General features: G+C 39.4%; 4 protein-coding genes across 9 annotated transcripts; 3 read left to right on the top strand and 1 right to left on the bottom strand.

Annotated features, from left to right (window-relative positions):
- Positions 1–415: 415 nt before the first annotated feature.
- LOC126585404 (vacuolar protein sorting-associated protein 2 homolog 3-like) lies at positions 416–11,833 on the top strand. Its single transcript, XM_050249832.1, has 11 exons — positions 416–609; positions 769–813; positions 1,256–1,290; positions 1,378–1,428; positions 1,550–1,654; positions 1,759–1,830; positions 10,418–10,489; positions 10,586–10,666; positions 10,963–10,998; positions 11,096–11,151; positions 11,531–11,833. The coding sequence occupies exons 1-11, from the start codon at positions 576–578 to the stop codon at positions 11,577–11,579; spliced, it is 636 nt and encodes a 211-aa protein (XP_050105789.1). The 5' UTR covers positions 416–575; the 3' UTR covers positions 11,580–11,833.
- Positions 11,834–12,164: 331 nt separating this feature from the next.
- On the bottom strand, positions 12,165–17,934 carry LOC126585397 (casein kinase 1-like protein 6). Of its 2 annotated transcripts, none has more exons than XM_050249818.1 (14): positions 17,170–17,934; positions 17,032–17,072; positions 16,394–16,463; positions 16,152–16,300; positions 15,973–16,068; positions 15,703–15,773; positions 15,375–15,436; positions 15,189–15,258; positions 14,970–15,054; positions 14,151–14,277; positions 13,960–14,033; positions 13,818–13,881; positions 13,336–13,469; positions 12,165–12,801 (listed from the first exon to the last, which is right to left on the bottom strand). In XM_050249818.1, exons 1-14 carry the CDS (start codon positions 17,243–17,245, stop codon positions 12,553–12,555), a joined length of 1,368 nt encoding a protein of 455 aa, XP_050105775.1. In that variant the 5' UTR covers positions 17,246–17,934; the 3' UTR covers positions 12,165–12,552. The 2 variants fall into 2 exon arrangements, with proteins under 2 accessions (XP_050105775.1, XP_050105776.1); XM_050249819.1 differs by having other exon boundaries at positions 15,195–15,258.
- Positions 17,935–19,558: 1,624 nt separating this feature from the next.
- Positions 19,559–21,378, top strand: LOC126585405 (glycolipid transfer protein 1-like). 2 transcript variants are annotated; one of them, XM_050249835.1, is made up of 7 exons: positions 19,559–19,639; positions 19,958–20,097; positions 20,196–20,251; positions 20,371–20,501; positions 20,580–20,715; positions 20,851–20,985; positions 21,076–21,378. In XM_050249835.1, the coding sequence occupies exons 2-7, from the start codon at positions 19,974–19,976 to the stop codon at positions 21,106–21,108; spliced, it is 615 nt and encodes a 204-aa protein (XP_050105792.1). In that variant the 5' UTR covers positions 19,559–19,639; positions 19,958–19,973; the 3' UTR covers positions 21,109–21,378. The 2 variants fall into 2 exon arrangements, with proteins under 2 accessions (XP_050105792.1, XP_050105791.1); XM_050249834.1 differs by lacking the exon at positions 19,559–19,639 and having other exon boundaries at positions 19,723–20,097.
- Positions 21,379–22,067: 689 nt separating this feature from the next.
- LOC126585402 (CRIB domain-containing protein RIC6-like) lies at positions 22,068–23,675 on the top strand. Of its 4 annotated transcripts, none has more exons than XM_050249828.1 (5): positions 22,068–22,376; positions 22,642–22,748; positions 22,838–22,944; positions 23,077–23,173; positions 23,265–23,675. In XM_050249828.1, exons 2-5 carry the CDS (start codon positions 22,643–22,645, stop codon positions 23,666–23,668), a joined length of 714 nt encoding a protein of 237 aa, XP_050105785.1. In that variant the 5' UTR covers positions 22,068–22,376; position 22,642; the 3' UTR covers positions 23,669–23,675. The 4 variants fall into 4 exon arrangements, with proteins under 4 accessions (XP_050105785.1, XP_050105784.1, XP_050105787.1 ...); XM_050249827.1 differs by having other exon boundaries at positions 22,071–22,376; positions 22,566–22,748; XM_050249830.1 differs by having other exon boundaries at positions 22,077–22,376; positions 22,841–22,944.
- Positions 23,676–24,014: the final 339 nt, after the last annotated feature.

Here is a 24,014-nt window from a genome sequence, read left to right as displayed (position 1 = left end):
TGACATACATTAAATTATTATTTATTTTTGGTCAATGGTGAGAGGAAAGGTTAGGAAATGTCACATGCATACCTAGATTTAATAATATTGTCGTGGAAATAGTTAAATTCAAGTCTATTCTCCAATCATTATCATTTTGTCACTAATTCCCAATTCCCCATTTGAGTCAATGACCTTTCTAAAATGTAAATTACGAAAAAATCCCAAATATTAAGTTAATTAAAATAAATAAAATAAAACTTTAACGAAAATCTCTTCATCGTATTATTTACTTTATTTTTTATTTTACCTTTAACTTTAAAATTCAAAAATTTTAATTTTCCTTGAATAAAATATGAAAAAGCCGTCAATCCATATGATTGAAATTTCAGAAATCATGGAGGGTCTACTTCGATTATATACCGCCAAGTCCCTACTTATATGAAAAATAGGAAAACACCCCACAGTTACCTTCTCCTCCCTCCTTGGACCCCCGCTTCTCTCTCTCTCTCTCTCTCTCTCTCTCTCTCTCTCTCTCTCTATAAACTCTGCAACTCGAAGAAGAGATCTCTGCGATTCTTGCAGCTGTCTGTACCATGAACATCTTCAGTAAGAAACCCACGGCCAAAGGTTCGCGCTTTCTTAATCTCCTGCCCAATTTTTGTTTTTGATTTCCTTGCTTAGGATTAAGCTGAAATTCAATTATCCAACCGCTCTTAATTTTCGTAATTATGGGTTTAATTCATATTCTCTTAATTTCTTCATGTGGGTTTGCATTTTTAATCGCAGAGGCTCTTCGGGAGAGCAAGAGAGAAATGGCTAATGCTACTAGAGGTAATAAACATGTGTGTGTGTGTGTGTGTGTGTGTCTGTATGTATTCGTTTCTCAGCATTTGTGTGGTTATAGTGATCATCTTCATGATTCAAAGTTCCGGGTTTTACGGTCTAATTCATAGCACTGAAATTGTACTGTTTGTATCTTGTACATTATATTGGTCGATTTTTTGGTTAGGCGATTTATGCCCCCTTTGGACTAGCTGAGGCATTGGGGCTTAGTTTTGACAATGCACTGTTTGAATAGACACTATAGATGGGATTAGACGGGTTACCGCTCACTAGTAATCTTTACTTTGTCCAGCTGACCTGTAATTTTACACCGGAATCTGATTGTGTGCATGTATGTAGGTCTCACCTTGTCATGGATTAGCATTTCCTTGATTTTGAACTTTTGATTTTGGTCCTTTTATTCATGTTTTTCATCCACATTTTGCTTCAGGGATAGAGAAGGAAATTGGAGCATTGCAGTTAGAAGTATGTCAAGAGACTCCAGTCGACAATCCCATTTCAGTTTTGTGTATTTATAAACTTGTCGTTTAATATATTTTACTGTCATGTCAGGAAAAGAAGCTTGTTGCTGAGATAAAGAGAACAGCTAAAACCGGAAATGAGGTATATTTTGTGTATTCGACCATTCTTGTCAGTCCATGAATATTCGAGTGACTGCTCCGATTGAATCTCATAAGAGGTAGTCAATTTGTATTCCCTCAGGCCTTTGTCTTGTATTCTGCAGGGAGCAACTAAAATACTAGCCAGGCAGCTAGTCAGGCTTAGGCAACAGATAGCTAACTTACAAGGAAGTCGAGCTCAAATGAGAGGAATAGCAACTCATACACAGGTGGACTGTCAAATTTCTATCTCTATACGAGATTTCTTCTATTTGAATTTTATTTTTCGCATTTGCATTATGTTCTTGGTTGTAAACGTTATTCTATCATGCAGGCAATGCATGCTCAGTCCTCAGTTGCTGTTGGCATGAAAGGTGCTAGTAAGGCAATGGCAGCTATGAATAAGGTTTGATTGTAACATTGAAACATTATTTTTGTGCAGTTTTCATATTATAGATAAGAAAATTTTGAGATTGCATCTTATGATGAGCTTTAGTTTAAAAGGCGTTCTGTCAACAACACTGGGCACTTCTGTTACAACAACAACAACAACAAAGCCTTTTCCCACTAAGTGGGGTCAGCTATATGAATCCTAGAACGCCATTGCGCTCGGTTTTGTGTCATGTCCTCCGTTAGATCCAAGTACTCTAAGTCTTTTCTTAGAGTCTCTTCCAAAGTTGTCCTAGGTCTTCCTCTACCCCTTCGGCCCTGAACTTCTGTCCCGTAGTCACATCTTCGAACCGGAGCGTCAGTCGGCCTTCTTTGCACATGTTCAAAATCACCGGAGCCGATTTTCTCTCATCTTTCCTACAATTTCGGCTACTCCTACTTTACCTCGGATATCCTCATTCCCAATCTTATCCTTTCTCGTGTGCCCACACATCCCACGAAGCATCCTCATCTCCGCTACACCCATTTTGTGTACGTGTTGATGCTTCACCACCCAACATTCTGTGCCATACAACATCGCTAGCCTTATTGCCGTCCTATAAAATTTTCCCTTGAGCTTCAGTGGCCTACGACGGTCACACAACACGCCGGATGCACTCTTTCCATCCAGCTCGTATTCTATGGTTGAGATCTCCATCTAATTCTCCGTTCTCTTGCAAGATAGATCCTAGGTAGCGAAAACGATCGCTTTTTGTGATCTTCGCTAGATTGCTCCGGTCATTAATGTGGATAAGTATATAAATGGATAGAGATAGGAAAGCAAACACAAGATGTACGTGGTTCACCCAGATTGGCTACGTCCACGGAATAGAAGAGTTCTCATTAATTGTGAAGGGTTTACACAAGTACATAGGTTCAAGCTCTCATTTAGTGAGTACAAGTGAATGATTTAGTACAAATGACATTAGGAAATATTGTGGGAGAATGATCTCGTAATCACGAAACTTCTAAGTATCGGAGTGTGGTGTCGTCTTGACTTGCCTTATCTGTCTCATAGGTAGATGTGGCATCTTCTCTGGAAGTACTCTTCCTCCATCCAGGGGTGGTATCTTTAACTGGTGGAGATGCACAAGGTAATGTATCAATTTCACTTGAAGCTTACTTGTAGTTTCAGGCTTGGTCAAGCGCGATACAAACCATGTAGTAGGAGTCCCCCAAGTCGCCGAGCTAGGGGGTCTGCTGAAAGAGGTGACAGACAAGGTAAGCAATCAGAGCTCCGACTGATTGTTCACCTTCTCCCCATCTTGCAGCAGCATGAAGGATAAAGAGAAGAAAAATGAGAAGAGATGATATGAGATACTTTTGCTTTTGAAGAAGTAACTTTCCACAGGCTTATTCTTGAACTGAGCTGGAGGGTTTTCTGGTTTTCTCCAGAGTATAAGGCCGACTGAAGAATTTGAGGGTCAAAACAAGTCCATCAAATCTAGAGTACGTTCCACCCTGCTGATATGGGATACTTTTGCTTTTGACAGAGTAATGAATGTATCGGCACGTGTGCTGTTACGCTTGTCTCCACATGCTTCCTTGTATCCTTCGCACTTGCCCTATCTGTTCCTCAAGCAGATGCGGAATCTTCCCTGGAAACATAAGATGTTGAAGATGAGTACTCGAGAGCAATGCCAGGTAAGTAATCAGGTAAGGGGTTCCAGGCAGTCAGTTCCTGGCTGGAAGCTTGATTCCAAGTGCTGACTGATTGCTCTCTTTCTCCTTGTCTTGCAGGTAAAAACAAGGCCAAAAGAAAAGACAGGGAAAAAGCATGATATGGGATACTCTTGCTTTTAACCCTGATGATATGAGATATTCTTGCTCTAGTATAGCTTGTTTGCAGAGGTATTATCGGGGGGAAAGAAAGCTGAATATTTCGAAAGGCTTCGTTGGGAGTGCCCTCTCAGATATGATGAAGGGTTGAGCATTTTTGCAGGTCTGCCTGTCCGTTGGGGATGGAGGTCGACATATATAGGAGTCTCCCTAACAACAAGTAGTAATGCTATTCCTTTACCCTGCTTGGTCATAGCACGGTAGTGGGAGCTGCCAGTTTCACATGTTTTAACTCTGTCAGAGCACTTTGAAAAAGTGGTCTGTGGTATCTGGCTCTCGAGATTCGGAGAACGATGCCTCTTCGATTTTTGAGAAAGCAATCATGCTGGGGGTATGACTCTCGAGATTCGGAGAGCAGTGTCTCTTCGATTTTTGAGGAAGTAATCATGTTGGGAGTCTGGCTCTTGAGATTCGGAGGGCGGTGCCTCTTCGATTTTGGAGTAAGCAATCTTGTTGGGAGTGTTGTCTCGAATGTGAGTAAAGGTTGGGCATGTTTGCTAGTCTACCTTGCCACGAAGCACAAAGGTTGACACACAGGGACTTTCCAATTATCCAGCAATGGTACTGTTCCTTTACCCTCTCTTCGATTTTGAGAAAGTAGTCATGTTGGGAGTCTGGCTCTCGAGATTCGGAGGACGGTGCCTCTTCGATTTTGGAGCAAGCAATCTTATTGGGAGTGTTTTCTCGAATGTGAGTAAAGGTTGGGCATGTTTGCTAGTCTACCTTGCCACGAAGCACAGAGGTTGACACACAGGGACTTTCCAATTATCCAGCAGTGGTACTGTTCCTTTACAGTTGTGGGTAATAATATGGTAGCTAGACCTTCAAAATTTATGTGTCTAAACTTTTGTTAGTGCTGTTTCTTTGCTATTCTTTTACCTTTCTTGGTCAGAGCGATGTAGTGGGAGCTGCAAGCTTCACGTGCTCAACTTTGGCAGAGAACTTTGGCAAAGTTATTTGTGGTACCCATGAGCTATTGTTGCGTGTGGGAAGTGGGTGATTGAACAGTAAGATTCATGTGCTTTCTACTTCACCAGAAGTCTTCGACAGAATGCCCATAATTTCTGCAAAGCTGAGTGTGCGTGTGACAGGTGCTGACAAGGCTAGAAAAGTAGGTGCCTCTTCGATTTCTGAGATCGGCCCTCGTGGTCTCTGAGCAGCCCAGCTTTTGAGAAAGCGAGCGCCTCTTCGATTGATTCGGAGAACGATGCCTCATCGATTTTTGAAAAAGCAATCATGCTGGGGGTCTGGCTCTCGAGATTCGGGGAGCAGTGTCTCTTCGATTTTTGAGAAAGTAATCATGTTGGGAGTCTGGCTCTCGAGATTCGGAGGGCGGTGCCTCTTCGATTTCGGAGCAAGCAATCTTGTTGGGAGTGTTTTCTCGAATGTGAGTAAAGGTTGGGCATGTTTGCTAGTCTACCTTGCCACGAAGCACAGAGGTTGACACACAGGGACTTTCCAATTATCCAGCAATGGTACTGTTCCTTTACCCTCTCTTCGATTTTTAAGAAAGTAGTCATGTTGGGAGTCTGGCTCTCGAGATTCGGAGGACGGTGCCTCTTCGATTTTGGAGCAAGCAATCTTATTGGGAGTGTTTTCTCGAATGTGAGTAAAGGTTGGGCATGTTTACTAGTCTACCTTGCCACGAAGCACAGAGGTTGACACACAGGGACTTTCCAATTATCCAGCAGTGGTACTGTTCCTTTACCCTTGTGGGTAATAATATGGTAGCTAGACCTTCAAAATTTATGGGTCTAAACTTTGTTAGTGCTGTTTCTTTGCTATTCTTTTACCCTTCTTGGTCAGAGCGATGTAGTGGGAGCTGCAAGCTTCACGTGCTCAACTTTGGCAAAGTTATCTGTGGTACCCATGAGCTATTGTTGCGTGTGGGAAGTGGGTGATTGAACAGTAAGATTCATGTGTTTTCTACTTCCCCAGAAGTCTTTGACAGAATGCCCATAATTTCCGCAAAACTGAGTGTGCGTGTGACAGGTGCTGACAAGGCTGGAAAAGGCTGGAAAAGTAGGTGCCTCTTCGATTTCTGATATCGGCCCTCGTGGTCTCTGGGGAGCCCAGCTTTTGAGAAAGCGAGCGCCTCTTCGATTTTTGAGATCGGCCTTCGTGGTCTTTGAGCAGCCCAACTTTTGAGAAAGCAAACGCCTCTTCGATTTCTGAGATCAACCCTCGTGATCTCTAAGCAGCCCAGCTTTTGAGAAAGCAAACGCCTCTTCGATTTCTGAGCAGGCGCCTCTTCGATTTCTGAAGCTTCGTCGAGTGCAGATTTTTATAGGGGCTGGCATTAAGTTCCAAAGCACACTTGAATCTCCACCAGTAGAAGCTTCATTCTTGCACTTCTAAGATCTTGATTTGTCCGACCTCTTCTCTCTTCAACACCTTTGAAAATGTCTGGCCCCTCCGACCGTCGTTTTGACTTGAACCTTGTTGAAGAGGCAGCCCCGCCTTCTCCAGACAACATATGGCGCCCATCCTTCGTCTCCCCTACTGGTCCTCTTACCGTTGGGGATTCCGTGATGAAGAATGATATGACCGCTGCGGTGGTGGCCAGGAACCTTCTCACTCCCAAAGATAACAGACTACTTTCCAAACGGTCTGATGAGTTAGCTGTTAAGGATTCGCTGGCTCTCAGTGTTCAGTGTGCAGGTTCTGTGTCTAATATGGCCCAACGCCTATTTGCTCGAACCCGCCAAGTTGAATCATTGGCGGCTGAAGTGATGAGTCTCAAACAGGAGATTAGAGGGCTCAAGCATGAGAATAAACAGTTGCACCGGCTCGCACATGACTATGCTACAAACATGAAGAGGAAGCTTGACCAGATGAAGGAAACTGATGGTCAGGTTTTACTTGATCATCAGAGATTTGTGGGTTTGTTCCAAAGGCATTTATTGCCTTCGTCTTCTGGGGCTGTACCGCGTAATGAAGCTCCAAATGATCAACCTCTGATGCCTCCTCCTTCTAGGGTTCTGTCCAGTACTGAGGCTCCAAATGATCCCCCTCCGGTGCCTTCTCTTTCTGGGGCTCTACCGACTGCTGAGACTTCTCCTAAGCAACCTTTGTGAAGGCTCCCTCTTGTGTGCTTATTTTGACTCATGTATATGTACATATTTGTAGCTTATCGGGGATATCAATAAATAAGCTTTCCTTCATTTCAACGTATTGTGTTAAATACACCAAAGCCTTCTTCGCTAAGTTCTTTGAATTTTCTTTTGTTAAAGCTTGTATGTTGAAGCTTTCTGAGTGGAGCATGTAGGTTGGGGTAGTGTTCCCTTAATTTCCCGAGTGAGGAAAACTTCTCGGTTGGAGACTTGGAAAATCCAAGTCACTGAGTGGGATCGGCTATATGAATCTTAGAACGCCATTGTGCTCGATCCTGTGTCATGTCCTTCGTTAGATCCAAGTACTCTAAGTCTTTTCTTAGAGTCTCTTCCAAAGTTTTCCTAGGTCTTCCTCTACCCCTTCGGCCCTGAACCTCTGTCCCATAGTCGCATCTTCTAATCGGAACGTCAGTAGGCCTTCTTTGCACATGTCCAAACCACCGTAACCGATTTTCTCTCATCTTTCCTTCAATTTCGGCTACTCCTACTTTACCCCGGATATCCTCATTCCTAATCTTATCCTTTCTCGTGTGCCCACACATCCAACGAAGCATCCTCATCTCCGCTACACCCATTTTGTGTACGTGTTGATGTTTCACCGCCCAACATTCTGTGCCATACAGCATCGCCGGCCTTATTGCCGTCCTATAAAATTTTCCCTTGAGCTTCAGTGGCATACGGCGGTCACACAACACGCCGGATGCACTCTTCCACTTCATCCATCCAGCTTGTATTCTATGGTTGAGATCTCCATCTAATTCTCCGTTCTTTTGCAAGATAGATCCTAGGTAACGAAAACGGTCGCTCTTTGGTATTTCTTGATCTCCGATCCTCATCCCTAACTCGTTTTGGCCTCCATTTGCACTAAACTTGCACTCCATATATTATGTCTTTGATCGGCTTAGGCGAAGACCTTTAGATTCCAACACTTCTCTCCAAAGGTTAAGCTTTGCATTTACCCCTTCCTGAGTTTCATCTATCAACACTATATCGTCTGCGAAAAGCATACACCAAGGAATATCATCTTGAATATGTCGTGTTAACTCATCCATTACCAACGCAAAAAGGTAAGGACTTAAGGATGAGCCTTGATGTAATCCTACAGTTATGGGAAAGCTTTCGGTTTGTCCTTCATGAGTTCTTACGGCAGTCTTTGCTCCTTCATACATATCCTTTATAGCTTGGATATATGCTACTCGTACTCCTTTCTTCTCTAAAATCCTCCAAAGAATGTCTCTTGGGACCCTATCATACGCTTTTTCCAAATCTATAAAGACCATGTGTAAATCCTTTTTCCCATCTCTATATCTTTCCATCAATCTTCGTAAGAGATAGATTGCCTCCATGGTTGAGCGCCCTGGCATAAACCCGAATTGGTTGTCCGAAACCCGTGTCTCTTGCCTCAATCTATGCTCAATGACTCTCTCCCAGAGCTTCATTGTATGACTCATTAGCTTAATACCCCTATAGTTCATGCAATTTTGTACGTCGCCCTTATTCTTGTAGATAGGCACCAAAGTGCTCATTCGCCACTCATTTGGCATCTTCTTCGTTTTCAAAATCCTATTGAAAAGGTCAGTGAGCCATGTTATACCTGTCTCTCCCAAAAGTTTCCACACTTCGATTGGTATATCGTCTGGGCCTATTGCTTTTTTATGCTTCATCTTCTTCAAAGCTACAACCACTTCTTCCTTCCGGATTCGACGATAAAAAGAGTAGTTTCTACACTTTTCTGAGTTACTCAACTCCCCTAAAGAAGCACTCATTTCATGTCCTTCATTGAAAAGATTATGAAAATAACCTCTCCATCTGTCTTTAACCGCGTTCTCTGTAGCAAGAACCTTTCCATCCTCATCCTTGATGCACCTCACTTGGTTTAGGTCCCTTGTCTTCTTTTCCCTTGCTCTAGATAGTTTATAGATATCCAACTCTCCTTCTTTGGTATCTAGTCGTTTATACATATCGTCGTAAGCCGCTAACTTAGCTTCTCTGACAGCTTTCTTCGCCTCTTGCTTCGCTTTTCTATACCTTTCACCATTTTCATCAGTCCTCTCCTTGTATAAGGCTTTACAACATTCCTTCTTAGCCTTCACCTTTGTTTGTACCTCCTCATTCCACCACCAAGATTCCTTTTGGTGTGGGGCAAAGCCCTTGGACTCTCCTAATACCTCTTTTGCTACTTTTCGGATACAACTAGCCATGGAATCCCACATTTGGCTAGCTTCCCCCTCTCTATCCCACACACATTGGGTGATTACCTTCTCTTTGAAAATGGCTTGTTTTTCTTCTTTTAGATTCCACCATCTAGTCCTTGGGCACTTCCAAGTCTTGTTCTTTTGTCTTACTCTTTTGATATGTACATCCATCACCAACAAGCGATGTTGATTAGCCACGCTCTCTCCTGGTATAACTTTGCAATCCTTACAAGTTATACGATCCCCTTTCCTCATTAGAAGAAAATCTATTTGTGTTTTTGATGACCCACTCTTGTAGGTGATCACATGTTCTTCTCTCTTCTTAAAGAAGGTGTTGGCTAAGAAGAGATCATATGCCATTGCAAAATCCAAAATAGCTTCCCCATCCTCGTTTCTCTCCCCAAAACCATGGCCACCATGAAAACCTCCATAGTTGCCTGTCTCCCTGCCCACGTGTCCATTTAAATCTCCTCCTATAAATAACTTCTCCGTCTGAGCAATTCCTTGCACCAAGTCTCCAAGATCTTCCCAAAATTTCTCCTTCGAACTCGTATCCAACCCTACTTGAGGTGCGTACGCACTAATCACATTGATAAGTTCTTGTCCTATTACAATCTTGATTGCCATGATTCTATCTCCTACCCTCTTGACATCTACAACATCTTGTACCAAGGTCTTGTCCACGATTATGCCAACACCGTTTCTCGTTCTATTTGTGCCCGAATACCAAAGTTTAAACCCTGAGTTTTCTAGATCCTTTGCCTTACTACCAACCCACTTAGTTTCTTGTAGGCACATAATATTTATCCTTCTCCTCACCATAACTTCCACTACTTCCATAGATTTTCCCGTTAAGGTTCCTATATTCCACGTTCCTAAACGCATTTTGCTCTCTTGAACTCTACCCTTCTGTCCTAGCTTCTTCACCCTCCCCCGTCTAATAGGATCAAAGTACTTCTTTTGTGTGTCCCGGGTAAAGTTGATAGGAGCATATGCTCCCAAACAACTTTGAGTGGAGTCGTTCGAAAAGAAGTTTCTATGGCCCCCTTGCTCATTTAACACTGCATCCGGGTGCCGATGGAGATACAGCGACCCTTGCTCACTTATCACTGTGCTCAGGCCACACAGCGCGCCACTTACGGGTGACGCCCTAGCTTTAGCGCGATTTTGTTCTGGATTCATTTTCATAAGGATTCGACGTGATCATGGAGTGCCGGCTGTCGACTACCTGACGCCCTCCCCCTCCTCCTTTATCCGGGCTTGGGACCGGCCATGTAAGACATAGGCGGAGTTACTGGGCACTTCTGTTAGATGTAAATAAATTCTGATAGACGTATACTCTGTTACATTGCTTCATATTTTCATAATTAGGAAATTCAAGGTATTTTTAGCAGCTGATTTTGTGTTTATGTTGCAGCAAATGGCTCCTGCAAAGCAAGCAAAGGTGATACGCGAGTTTCAGAAGCAATCTGCGCAGATGGATATGACTGTAAGATTTTCTATCTTTCAATATACTGGCACAGAATTAAATTTCTTTATGCTTTGTTGCATACACAGATCATAATTTAGAGATTTGTTTATGCAGACTGAAATGATGTCCGATGCCATAGATGATGCCTTGGATAATGATGAGGCGGAAGAGGAAACTGACGAGCTGACAGACCAGGTAGGTCCTACTTGCATTATATACGACTTTATTGTTGAGATGGATCTTTTCACAGATGATGCCAAAGAAATGGAAAAGAAATCTCTTTTATGGAGCAATACATACTATGCATCTTTGAGTAGGTTAATTCTTATAGTTGAAGTTTGATTGAGAAGGGTTTGTGTTAGATGCTGTGGAACGAGTTCATATGAAACTGAGAAATAGTTTATGATCTCATTCTTCATGGATATTGTTTGACTATTGGTCTTCAGTATCAGGAATTAACAGAATTTCTTTTGTTAAACTTACTCAAACAGGTGCTGGATGAAATTGGTGTTGATGTCGCCTCGCAGGTTGGTATCAATGGTTTTGCATTTTTGAGTTTTTGTTAGCATGTACTCTATTCCTTGTCATTTGATCTGGTGTGCTTTGTATTTGATCTACTTACAGCTTTCAGCAGCTCCCAAAGGAAAAATTGCATCAAGGAACGCTGAGGGTGTTAGCAGGTACAGCCTCTGATTGCTTTGTCATTGTAATGAACTGTCTGAATTTTTTCACAATACATTACGAAATAGTTGATGGTTTGCTATACTTGCAAGTAAAATTACAATGGTGACTGCATGATTTATTTATACACACTGGCGGAAAGAGCACCCAAACAATAAACTTGTTTGCAGAAAGAGCACCCATACAATAAACTTGTTTGCAGAAAGAGCACCTCCAACAAATTGACTGTCATTTGTGATACGCATTCATTGTTTGCAGAAAGAGCACCTCAAAACAAATTGATATGTCATTCGTGATACGCATTCATCATTGCAGTTGTTGCTTCTTTTTGTTTTTGATTTGGTTACATCTAACTAAAGAGTTTTCAACTTTTTGCAGTTCCAGCGTTGATCTTGAGAAAAGATTGGCAGCTCTTAGAAATCCATGAGCCGAAGATTGGAAAGCAGAGAATCTCTTCTTTTTCTTTTCTTTTCTTTTCTTTCCCAGAGTCGAATATTGACATCGTGCAAGGATGCACATTGTAAACATTTTGTTAGTGATGTTCTCCTTAGCGATTATCCATTTCAGCGTCGCTGCGTATGTAGAAGCTAAGGTTATACGCTCGATGACTTTCAAAGTGCGACGATGCTAATGTATGAATTGCTTCTTCTATCATGAACGGAAGACAGATTTTTGAGTTTACTGGACCAACTCTCTATTTTGATGTTGCCGAACAATGAAACATTGGTTTTTAGAGCATCATATTTCATACATAAAAGAGTCTTACCATACATCGGTGTATGCATTCTACATTGCAATTCAAGCGGCCGAGATTTACTGCTAATTCCTCGGACTCTCGAGCGCAAATACATCGATACATTCTAGAATTTTTGTATTTCGATACATAGCAAGTTGCCACGAGCTCTCAAGTAAATACGGTCAAACTAGTAAACAAGGTCGTTGAGCAAGCGGAGACATCTGTGGATTCTTGATTGTGGAAGAAATTGAACCGCAACAAATTTCCAACCGTTCGAGCTCAGGCTAACATTGTTGAACAAGTTTTTGAAACGATGTCCATTACAAACAAACACAAACCGGTCTGAGAGCACGCGTATAATATAGAAATAGTAATCATTACAGCTAAGCGGAAGAAAAATGTATGTTTCTGATACAGTTACAATGGCCGGAACCTCTTGGGAGAGGAGAAAAAAAGGTGGGAGGAAAAGCCTGAAGATGCCGTCTTTAGAGACATGCAATAGGGTCTGTAACCGCGGTGCTTAAGAGAGATAACCCATGTACAGAAGCGAGCGAATTTTGTCTTTGTTTTTCGGTTTTTTTAGTACTCATCGAATAGGCTGAGTATTACCCATTACTTCTTGATTACTTCTGGATTGAAAATATCTGTAGTGAGATACTCTCCATTACTTCTTGATTGAAAGGAGCTCAAAGCTCCGGAGAGGATCATCTCGGGTGCCTCTTGCAGCTGCAGGGCGCTTGGGTTCGTAACCTCTGTTCCCGGTAGAAGGGCGGCTACTGCTTGAGACTAATCTGCTTGTGCGACCGTCACTGGGAGTGTGATCACCTGAGGAGCTTGGCTTACTGCTGGCAATAGCTTTTCTTGAAATGCTGCCATATCGAGAGGAATTGCGTCCCCTGTCAGAATCATGGTGCTGAAAATGCAACAACAGCTCTCCATAAGAATTTTAATTACAATAAATTGCACGATTTCAACTTGAATACTTGGGATGAATAACATGCAAAATTAAGGGTGAAAAGCGTATCATACAAGTGAGAAGAGACGACACACTCAAACATAAACCAGGACCATAAATAAAGTACTGAACTGTATAGTTTGCAATTCTTCTATTCTTGGACTTTTCACCTAACTAGGCCAGGATTCAACTTTGCTTTCGTTAAAATTTTAAAACAAAGCAAGGACGTAACAATTAGGTCGTAGACAATTTGTAAAAAATAAGTGTACGGGTCATAATTAGGAAAATCAAGATATCAACTTTCACTTTTGGACTTTAAAATTGACAAAATTTTGAATACAGCAGGACTGAAGTTCTTTTACTTGGTGACTTCTCAAGATCCAATTTTCAGAAAGCAAATCGGCAAGATTAAATTCATGTAGCTTAACATACTTGCAAACTGTCCATGCCCAAAGCAACATAGGGATAATTAACAGACAGAGAAGACTTTACCGCATCTCTGGATGAAGGTACATCCTCAAAAGACTTGTGTTTCAAATGATCCTGGCGTGGACTAGAACCTGAGGTGTTTCTCCTTGAGAATGCTTCAACTGCACCCGAGAATCTTTCTCGAATCTCTTTCCCAACTGGATAAGCCAATTGCATAAAAGGGTTTAATAATTGTGGGAAACCAAAAAGGAGACTACTGAGCGTAAAATTGTAGTGGAAAGTTAAATAACGAGCTGAAGAAAGGGAACTACACTGAAAAATTTATAGAAAACTAAGTCCTCAAATACTCGATAAATATTCAAAATTAAGAGGGTAACTGGCATCAAAGCTTAGGACTCATTAGTAGTAAGTATGAGATATAAGAAACTAAACAGGACATCAAAGTCAAAAGCATACATCAAATCCATAACTTTTTATTGAAATCAAGGTCAATTAATCCGATTCGGCACCTAAATGAAATATATTCTTTGAAGAGAGAGCAACACCTGATCCTCTATCAGGTCTTTCCATAGATGGCCCTGCGCTTAAACCTGCTTTCCCACTGGCATGCTAGAAACAGAGAAAAGAAGTAAGTAAATAACATTCTTATAAGATCAACACTTCAACATAACATTTCCAAACACTAACCCATCCTCTAGAGCTGCCACCAATCTGAGGGTACTTCAACACGGTCCAGTCAAATACATAGTCAAATTGATAACCTGCAAGTAATCATAAAATTATTATCTTGAACCCAAACAGAAAAAGGAAAACACTAACAATTAAAAGAAAAAAAGTTTATAAATCTAATACAAAATAACCAAATTTGTGAAGATTACCTTCTCGAATAAACAAGTCTCGGAAAAGCCTCTTTAAATAAGAATAATCTGGCTTGTCTTCAAACCGCAATGCTCGGCAGTAATGAAAGTAGGATACAAATTCAGCTGGATGAGATTTGCACAGCACCTGTTAAACATATCTGTGGCTATATTATCCATGTTGCAACATTAACAACAATTCCCAGAACTAGGTGAGAGTCAATAGCAGCAGCATGTAGTGTGTGAGCGCGAGTGTGCATGGAAACATATGCTTGAATACATATCAAGTTATGAACAAACATAAAGCACTGAATTATCTGACTAGGCTTGGTTCAAACAGCATCTAAACAGAGTCATTGTCAACCCATGCAAATATTGAGCCAGTCAAGAACCCAACCAAAATCAATGGAAGTGCCAGTCTTCCTAGTCAAGACCTTTTTCCACATCAGTCCCCATTTCTAATCTTTGGTCGATCTCACCCAAATAAATAAATAAATTACATATATTATATATACAGGCCCTTTAACAAGAGGGATCCCCATTTTTAAAAAAAAATGGGGACACCCTCTTGACCATTGGATTAGCTTTAATGAAATTGTCTGGTTGAGATTAAATCACAGGCCACACAATCTCAACCACACAATTTCATTAAAGTCAAATCCAACGGTCGGGGTGTTCCCATTTTTTTAGAAAAATGGGGATCCCTCTTGTTAAAGGATTCCATTATCTATATATATATGTATGTATGTATGTATGTATGTATGTATAACACGTGTAAAATGTCCATTCTTGGAACATATGAAGTTGCTAGCAATAAGAATGCATGGAGAAAGTTGTTACCTCTATAGGAGTAGTGATTTTCTTTTCACTAATTTTATCGTACTTTTGCTTCTTTGTACCAGCTTTTAAACCTTGCCAGGGAAGGCTGATTAGAGGCAAAAGACAAAAAAGAAAGAAATAAAAAAGTAGAATAAGATACAATGTAGCATCAAATACCCAAAATCAGATAGCAAATGCCCAAAAAACAAAACACATGAAGAACAAGTGCAAGAACTATACCCTAACCTTCCCCTTAGGAAATACATCAGCACATAACCAAGAGATTCCAAATCATCTCTTCTGCTTTGCTCTGAAAGTGAAATAAAACACAATGAGAATAAGTAGAGCATAGTATGTTGGATCTTTGATTATCCATTTACTGTAATAATTTACATAGTAAATAAAACGACATAAAATATCTCTCACCAATTCCAAGGTGGGTGTTAACACTTGCATAGCGAGCAGTTCCTGTGAGGTTCTTGTTCTCCCTAACAAATGAAAAAGAAACAAAAAGAAACAAATTTAACTTTCAAAGTAACCACAGCAAATCCAACGCTGGCACAGAGGGATCAAAAGTACAAGATTAAACATTAAAGTCAAAATCTAACAGAAATGGAAGCAGTGCAGAGATATGTCGATAATACATTGACAGACAACCCACAGAAACATATTTAACACAAGCAGCGACTTTACCAAAAAAAAAAACTTTACCAAAAAATTTATCATAATTTGTCACTTTCCAAGTAAAATTTACCTGTATGGTATGTGCTTATGAGTCTGAAGATCCCTATACTTCTTTGCAAGACCAAAATCAATAGCATACACCTGTGACAAATAATGTCAGATATATTACAGTTCTAAATAAAAAAGTGTGATTGGAAGTGTTAATAAAAATAGATTTGAAATCCCACCCCTAATACCATATGAGATCCCCAATAACGAAAAAGTTTCAAGCAAAAGTGTTTCATTAATGCACTAAGTGCTATAATTCGCATGGCAACTGCAGTTAAACAGGAAAAGATACCTGATTGGCTTTACGCCCTAGGCCCATTAAAAAGTTGTCAGGCTTAATATCACGGTGAAGAAAACCTTTCGAGTGCATGTATTCAACTCTGTTAATCTGAAAGATGAAATTGAAAAAGTAAAAACGATTATCCTGGCCAATTTAGACATATTAGGTGAAGGATAGTAATTAGTACTTACCAATTGATCTGCAAGCATCAACACTGTTTTCAATGTGAACTTCCTATTGCAGTAGTTGAACAAATCTTCCAAACTTGGTCCAAGAAGGTCAATTACCATGATATTGTAGTCAACCTCAACTCCAAACCACTTGAGGTGGGGTATTCCGGCTTCATCATAAAATGACAATGGTTAGTTGTTTACTATCGGTTATTGTTAAAAAAAAAACTTATCTGAGAGAGAGAGAGAGAAGAGAGACTTACTTCCTCCTTGAAGAAGCAAATACAATTTTGACTCATAATGAAGCTGGGGATGCTTCGTCTTCACAGGTTCCTGGAATTTGGAAAGTAAACTAGCTCATCAAATGCACGCAATTATAGACTATTGAATTATATGTAGATGGTACAATAAGGAAATGTAACAAGGTTGTATATGACTGGAACTTTGTGATATCAAAACGCATCCATGACAAATCTTAAATAGAATAAAAGGTTGGCTTCTCATAGAGAATTTTCGTTGATAACATAACTGAAAAGAAATGAAGAATATAAAGCATGAAGAAATGTAACTCGCATAGAGCTTGTCGAATATGAAATCTAAAGTGCCATTCCTACTCTTATTCACAAAGATTCAAAAGAGAGTATTCATTTTGTTCTTCGACTTCCTCTAGTGATTAAAGAAATGTTGGACAAAACATGATTTTATTCAACACGTTCATTAAACCGGAGAATTCATATGGTTTTCCTGAACCCAAAGTATTGAATGACCAGAAGCTCACAGTCAACATAACCAAGTACACTGATGAAGCTAACAATTTATAACTCAGGCACAAACTATAGAATGCTTAAAAACATTACCAAACATCAGAACTGAATCTACGATTCAAGGATTGATCACATACCAGCTTAACAGCCACCTCTTCTCCGGTTTGTACATTTACACCTAACACCAGAACAGGAATTTCATTACAAAACACATGAAATTAACATAACGAATAACTTTCGGCGAAAAAACAGGTAGCAAGCACTGAATACCATACCTAAATAGAGTTCTCCGAAAGAACCACTCCCAATCTTCCTCCCCAACTTAAACTTTCCAGCAATTACATGCTCCATGATGCAACAATATCCAATACGATTCGACCAACAAGCTCAAACCGGCTTTATTTCACAGCAATTTGTACAAAATTCAGCCTTTATTGTTTGCATAACCCAAAAACGGCCAAACAATAAACCCCCAAATCTTCAACAAAAAATTAAAATTACAAGATTTTCCTCCGATCAAAACCTCCGATTTTCTCCCAATAACTCGGCCTACGGACCACACGATCACAATCCCAGCATTAAATTACCATCAAATGGAAAATAAATACGAAACCCCAGAAAATCCAATTGGGAAATCCGGCTTTATCGACAATACCGACACAAAAAGAGGGCAACTTTTTGGAAAATCAAAGGACCCCTTTTTCTCCAGCTGCACATCCAGAACGCCCCAAATCCCAAATCGACGATTGCAGACGACGAATTCGAATCCTGAATCACAAGAACATTGACCTACATTGACCTCGAAGCCCTCGATTCGGAAGCCAAAACAAAACAAAATCTTCAAAAATTTGAAATCTGCTGCGAAAATGTATTAAGTACCAAATCAAACGAGGATCAATTGGGAGGATTTTTGTTGGGATCGGACAGAGCTAGAGACAAATTGTTTTTTGCAATATGAACAGGAAAGGGAAATTGGCGGAGGAAAATAATGCCGAGAGAGAGATGGGGGAGGGGCAAAATAAGAGGAAGGAGTCTGGAGACGATTATATTTGTTTGTTTTTTAGTTGTAATTTTTTTTTTAATATTTTTGGAAATTGGACTTTCCATTTCGATTTTATTTATGAAAATAAATAGGAATTAATCAATTAATTATAAGATAAAAAGGAAATAAAATATGAGGGGTGATGCGATATCTTCTGAGATTCTGAGCTGCAGCCTAACTCGTTTGGGCTGTCTCTTTGGAACGGGTCACCTCAGGTCAAAAGCAAAGTTAAAAAATTAAAAAATAAAAACAATTACTAAAACGCACGTAATATTATTATTCATGATACTTCTAAAAATTCTTTTAATTTGTTGTGAATAGTAAATGTTTGGTAATTAGAATCTTTCGTTTCAACCTACTGCTCATCGAGTTCAAACCCTCATCTTCAGTTGGTCTACAATAATTTAGTGTAAAATTCTATAGTATGTAAAAATAATTTTCGACAAAAGTTGTGTTTTACAATAATTAAAACAAATAAAAAAAGAAAAAGAAAATAATTTTACAAAAACATGTCCGCATTTACTTATAAAAAACTAATGAAAAAGACTTGAAAACTTTAAGTTTTGACAATAAGGACAAAATAAAAGATAAAGTAAATAGTAAAAATATTGATTTTTAATGTAAAAATATAATTTTTCGTTAAAGTGAACAGTACCGAAAATTTTTCGTTAAAGTTTTATTTTCTTATTTGCTGTCTGTAATTTTTTTGTTTGTATTTTATGTAAAAATTAGTTAAAATTTAGATATGTGAGGATCTTCCTGGTCCTGAGTGGGATATTCTCAATCTTTTTCTCCCTGTCTGTCTTTTTTCTGATCTGTTTTTTTCACTATTTTGATAGGAAGTGGGACTTTGTCTCAGGCTCTCAGACATGGAGTTTTGGCCCATTTTTTTTGGGTCAGAATCTTTGTCAAATTTGGAATAACAACTTGCATAAAACGGTCCACCGTAAAGTCGCATTCTGATTTGTGAGTGAATACAATGTACACGATATATCGAAGACAGATATAAGTGAAAGATGCTATTTTGACCTTTGAAAATAGGACTTTGTCTCACGCTTTCAAATGTAAAGTTTATGGCCTTTTTGGAGTCAAAATTTTAGCCCAATTTGGTTTTGGATTGTGCATCTTTCTCGGTTGCATCTCCAACTCCATTACCCTAAATAAATAAATAAATCAATTGGTTGAAAATTTGAATGAAAATAATGTCCAACAAATTGTAATGTTACACTTGATGTATTAAGCTAGTGTTCTCGAAACATGAAAAAAATTCTCAGCTAAAAGGAGACTTTAAGAAAAAATATAGAATACTTGGAGCTAACGGAAAATTTGGCACGGAACTGAGCACAATAACATTATGAGGTTCATACAGCCGATCATATTTAATGAAATTAAGCTGGTTGTTTTAGTATAAATAAATTCTAAAATGATTAATTGCTTACAAATTACAATTAATTTGGAAAGAAAGAGGAATGCTAAATGGACTATCTTAAAAAAATAAAAAATAAAAGACTCTTTTGTGCCATCTCACAGTTAATATTGTGCCAAAAGTATCAGGCGGGTGAGAATCTGCATAGAATCCCGCTTTAAGAGAGTGTCTTACCATAAAACTATAACTGCCCGGCCTCATCATTTATATGCCACCTAATACTTGGAATTGACATATCTGATTTTTGGGATCTCTTCGTTTGTCTGTCGTTTTCCAGGTTCGTGTTCATTTACCATTTCACGTTTCTCATCTTCTCTCGACGCTTTCACGTTCAATCCATTAATTTATTTGGGAAATTTCAATTTGATTAAATCTAAACTTTTCACGTCTGTTTAAATAAGAATAATTTTTAATTTTTTTTAAATTTCGTGAGATCGTAATACTTGTAGCTTCAATGGTACAGCACTTTAAAAAAAAAAAATGGCTAAGTTCTTTAACTTGCACGCATTGAATTATGAAAGCAAACACAAACATAAATTGCCATGCTGACCATAATATTCAGATTACCAAATCCGACTTGTGATGGTTTTTGCAGATAATTAAGCACAAAAATGGCAGGATCAGGAACTGTTTTCGCTTCTGCTCTGGAAGGGATGAACCACGTTAAATCCGACTCCGGCGAGATGCTTGCCAAGCCTTTCTTGGATGTCTGCAACCACTTGCTGCCTGTTTTAGGTATGAGGGTTTGATTTTTAACCCGAAAGCGGATTGAATTCAATGTGTTTTGATGCTGAAAAGACCGTGTTTCTCTCGATTCCTTGTTTCGATTCCAGATAAGTTTGGAGCTGCCTGCGCACCTGTGAAATCTGATATTGGTAATAACATATCGGTAAGTTGCTCTTTTTTTAACTTTTTTTATAGGAACAATAATGTGACTTTCTGTACAAGCAATCTGTTCTAGGTTTTCTAATGTTTGCAAGGTTTTTGATGTTCTTCTCTACATTGCAGAGGTTGGATTCTAAGTATTCGTCGAGCCCGTCAGAGTTTAACCTCTTGTACAGCATAGTTCGAGTTGAGATTGAAGCGAAAACTGCGAAATGCTCATCTAGTTGCACAAATGCTCTACTCTGGCTAACAAGGTATGTCGTGTTCGTGTTGCATGTTTTCCACCTGCAAGCCAAACCTTGTTTCGTTGAGAACTGAATGTGCTTGATTAGGGCTATGGATTACTTGGTGGAGCTGTTTCGCAATCTGCATGATAATCCGGACTGGCCAATGTCGAAGGCTTGTAACGAAGCGTACGGCAAGACGCTGAAGAAATGGCACAACTGGCTGGCTAGCTCAAGTTTTAGTGTAAGAACTCTATTCTTTTCCATTAGATATGCGTGCGATCTTCGTCATTCTTTGGTGCGATTAACTGCACTTTTAAAGTTTTTCGGCGACATATGCGGAAGCGTAATTTTTTCGAGTTGCTTGATTGAAATGCAGGTTGGGATTAAGCTTGCTCCGGAGAGGAAGAAATTCATGGACATATTAGGTGGTGAAACTCCTGAATTAAACTCTGATATGGGGAAATTCTGCAGGAACTTCTCTCCGCTCCTCGAAGAAAATCATAAGTTCTTGGTAAGGTTTTTCGTGTTCGGGCAACATGGTTTGGTTCGAATTTGCGTAATCGGGTTCTGATTAAGTTTTGTGTTCTTAATGTTTTTGCAGGACTCTGTTGGATTGGACAGTTTGAAAGCTTGATGCATGTTCTAAATGAATGTTGATTATATGTTGTATGTGTAATTTATGTACGAAAAAATTGCATTTGCATTCTTTGTAAGCCTTGCTTACTGTGCTACCAAATACAGCGTTGCAAAGGGTTTGTAACTAACGTGGTTAAAATTATTTATTCTTGTAATAGCGGTTGTAGGTTCGATTTCCCTCTCAACTGTCGCTTGTACAGAAAAAATTACAATGTATTTAATTAACCTAATTTACCACTAAGCTCCAATGTGACAACAATTTGATTCATTTCTTTATGTTTGATGACAATGATCTAACAGTCCTTAAAGAGTCAAAAGATCAACATATTAAAAGGATTTTAAACCCTAACTAAAGTAAGAATTCTATGCCAATTGAGTTATAAGTTATAACTAACGATATTGTCAAATAAAACTTCTTGGTGCAACTTGACTTGGGTCAATCCGAAAGTTTCTAAATCCGCTCATGCAGACGTTTCTCTATTTACAATGACTGTAATTTCTAAACATAAAAAACGTGTTACTGTGAGGAGAAATTCTTTGATTCGAATACCAGATCAGGTGACCATACAGCCACACACAAAAAAACATCCCTACCCCACCAGCCACACACAAACAACGGCGGCCGCACCCAAAATCAATTGTTGAACGCATAGCTATCTAACCGTAGCACTTATCTTGCTTCAATATCCTACAAACCCGCTACGTGAAATCCGACTCATGTAGCCAGGGATCCAAATGCAAGTGTTACATCTAGACGTACGTAGCCATTTTCTCTTCAAGTAATTTCCACCCAAGAAAATAGCCAACCAACAATACAAGTTCATAAGCATCTACCTTTCATTACAGCCTCTAAAATGACAACCCCCCCCCCCCTATATTTAGCATTTCAAAGATTTTATTTTCACTCGAACTTTCGCACCGGAAAATTCGACGTACTTCTGGTTGACAATTATAGGGTTAGGGGAAAAAGAAGAATGCATTACCATCGAATTAACGAGATAAGCGATGGGTTTACTTTAATTAAGCATAATTTGTTTTTCAGTTCATCCCTTTTCTCATCACTGCCACCCTCAATGCCACATTTGTCAAAAGCTGTTGTTCGTTTTTGAACACCTTTTTCCCTTTCTTCTAAAGTTCTCCCCATCTCGTGTGCAAATTAATAGAAGAAAGTGAATGTTCTTAGTTTTTTAGGGAGAACAAAAAAACTTATAGGTCTGAATGTCGCCTCCTCGCATATGGGCCTGTAAAATACGGCCTTGCATCAAGGTATCGATATCGAAAATGCAGAGGAATATAATTTTTTGTTGTCGTTTCTTTTATCAACAAATTGTCGTCTATGAGATTTGAACTTAAAACAGAATAACGGATTTCGGTCTTGTTTGCATTAGCCCTTTCGTGTTGTTTCTTTTGATTTTTGATTATTAACATCTTCTTCCTTTATTGTGAATTTTATAGAATTGGAGGACAAATTTTGGGTTCTAAATCTAGTAGGGAATTCCCAAGAGTATTTTTAATTGGTTTGTTTAATTAGAATGGCGGCTAAAGATGCAAATAACGGCAAGATGGTGGTGAAAGATGCAACTAATAACAAGATGAAGGGCCTCTTGAAAGGACTAAGATACATTTCTCAAATATTTGGTACGTATAAAATTGGAAGAAGGTTGCAATTAGAGTGATTTATAGGTGCACTTTGATAATTTTCTCAAAGAAATTGCCATTCCTTTTAGCAGATGAAAACAAAGACCAAGAAATGCAGATTGGACTTCCTACGGACGTAAAGCATGTGGCTCATATAGGATGGGATGGCCCTTCAACTGCTAGTTCACCAAGCTGGGTAATTAACTATTTTTCTTTTTATTATCAACAATTATCGTCTATAAGATTTGAACTCCGCTCCTAACCTCCTTTCCGACAAAGTGGAGATTGGGAGCCGCTAGACGAGATCATCATGTGTGTTTTCATGCAGATGAATGAGTTTCAAGCTCCACCCGGATTTGAACAATCACCACCTTTAGGCAATGGTGAGACGAAGGAAGATTCTAGGGTCAAATGGGTCTCTGAAGGTACACTTTTTTTTTTTGGTGTGTCTAAAATCACACACTTCGAAAATGTAGGTGGTTTTGGTTGACATGTTAATGTCGTAAATGTACGTAGATTCGAGCCGGAAAGGTTCAAGGGGTGCTAGGTCACCAGGGCATGACGTGCCGGATTTACCCAAGTCGTCAAGGCGGCATTCATCAAACGGGCACGGAGTTGGTGGACCGGATTCCCCCAAGAGGGGAAAATCAGATAAACCGAAGCAAACAAGGCGGTCTTCTAAGAATAAGGACACATCGGATAGTAGTATTAGAGGCATCCGGCAATCCACGGATCCAAGTCAAGACAGCGAATCGCCGCAAAACCTACCGGACATCCCTAAGAAAACGCAGCGGAAGAAGTCGAAAGACTCATCCTTTGGGGGGACATCAGGGTCAAGAAGATCTAAACACCATGCTAGTTCAGAAACATGTACATCTCCTGGACACCAATCTGCAACCATTTCTCAGAATTCTTTTTAAGTGGGGGGGAAACAAGGGATTTACATGAATTTCTTCACACTGTTGATTATTGTTGTAGCTAGAATCTTTAATCAGGCTAGCTATATAAAATGTATCAGGGAAGTGAAGCCAAAGAATTGTGATTTTCAGCCTAATAACATTTTACTTCATTTTTTTTCTTCGTAAAAATGAATTTCGTTAGAAATCCAGACGGCATTATCAAATCATCTTTACGTCACCTCTCAGAAAAGTAAGAATTTTCTGTATTTTAGTTCAATCCGACCCCACAATGATCCAATCCGACAAATAAAAATTGACCTAATCAGACGAACTCAACCTATGTTTCAAAAATTCAAAGCAATTGCTA

This window comes from Malus sylvestris, chromosome 10 (genome assembly GCF_916048215.2).
Source record: "Malus sylvestris chromosome 10, drMalSylv7.2, whole genome shotgun sequence".
Lineage (NCBI taxonomy): Eukaryota > Viridiplantae > Streptophyta > Magnoliopsida > Rosales > Rosaceae > Malus > Malus sylvestris.
The sequence above is the reverse complement of the archived record's forward strand: the minus strand, read 5'-3'. Positions and strand labels throughout refer to the sequence as shown.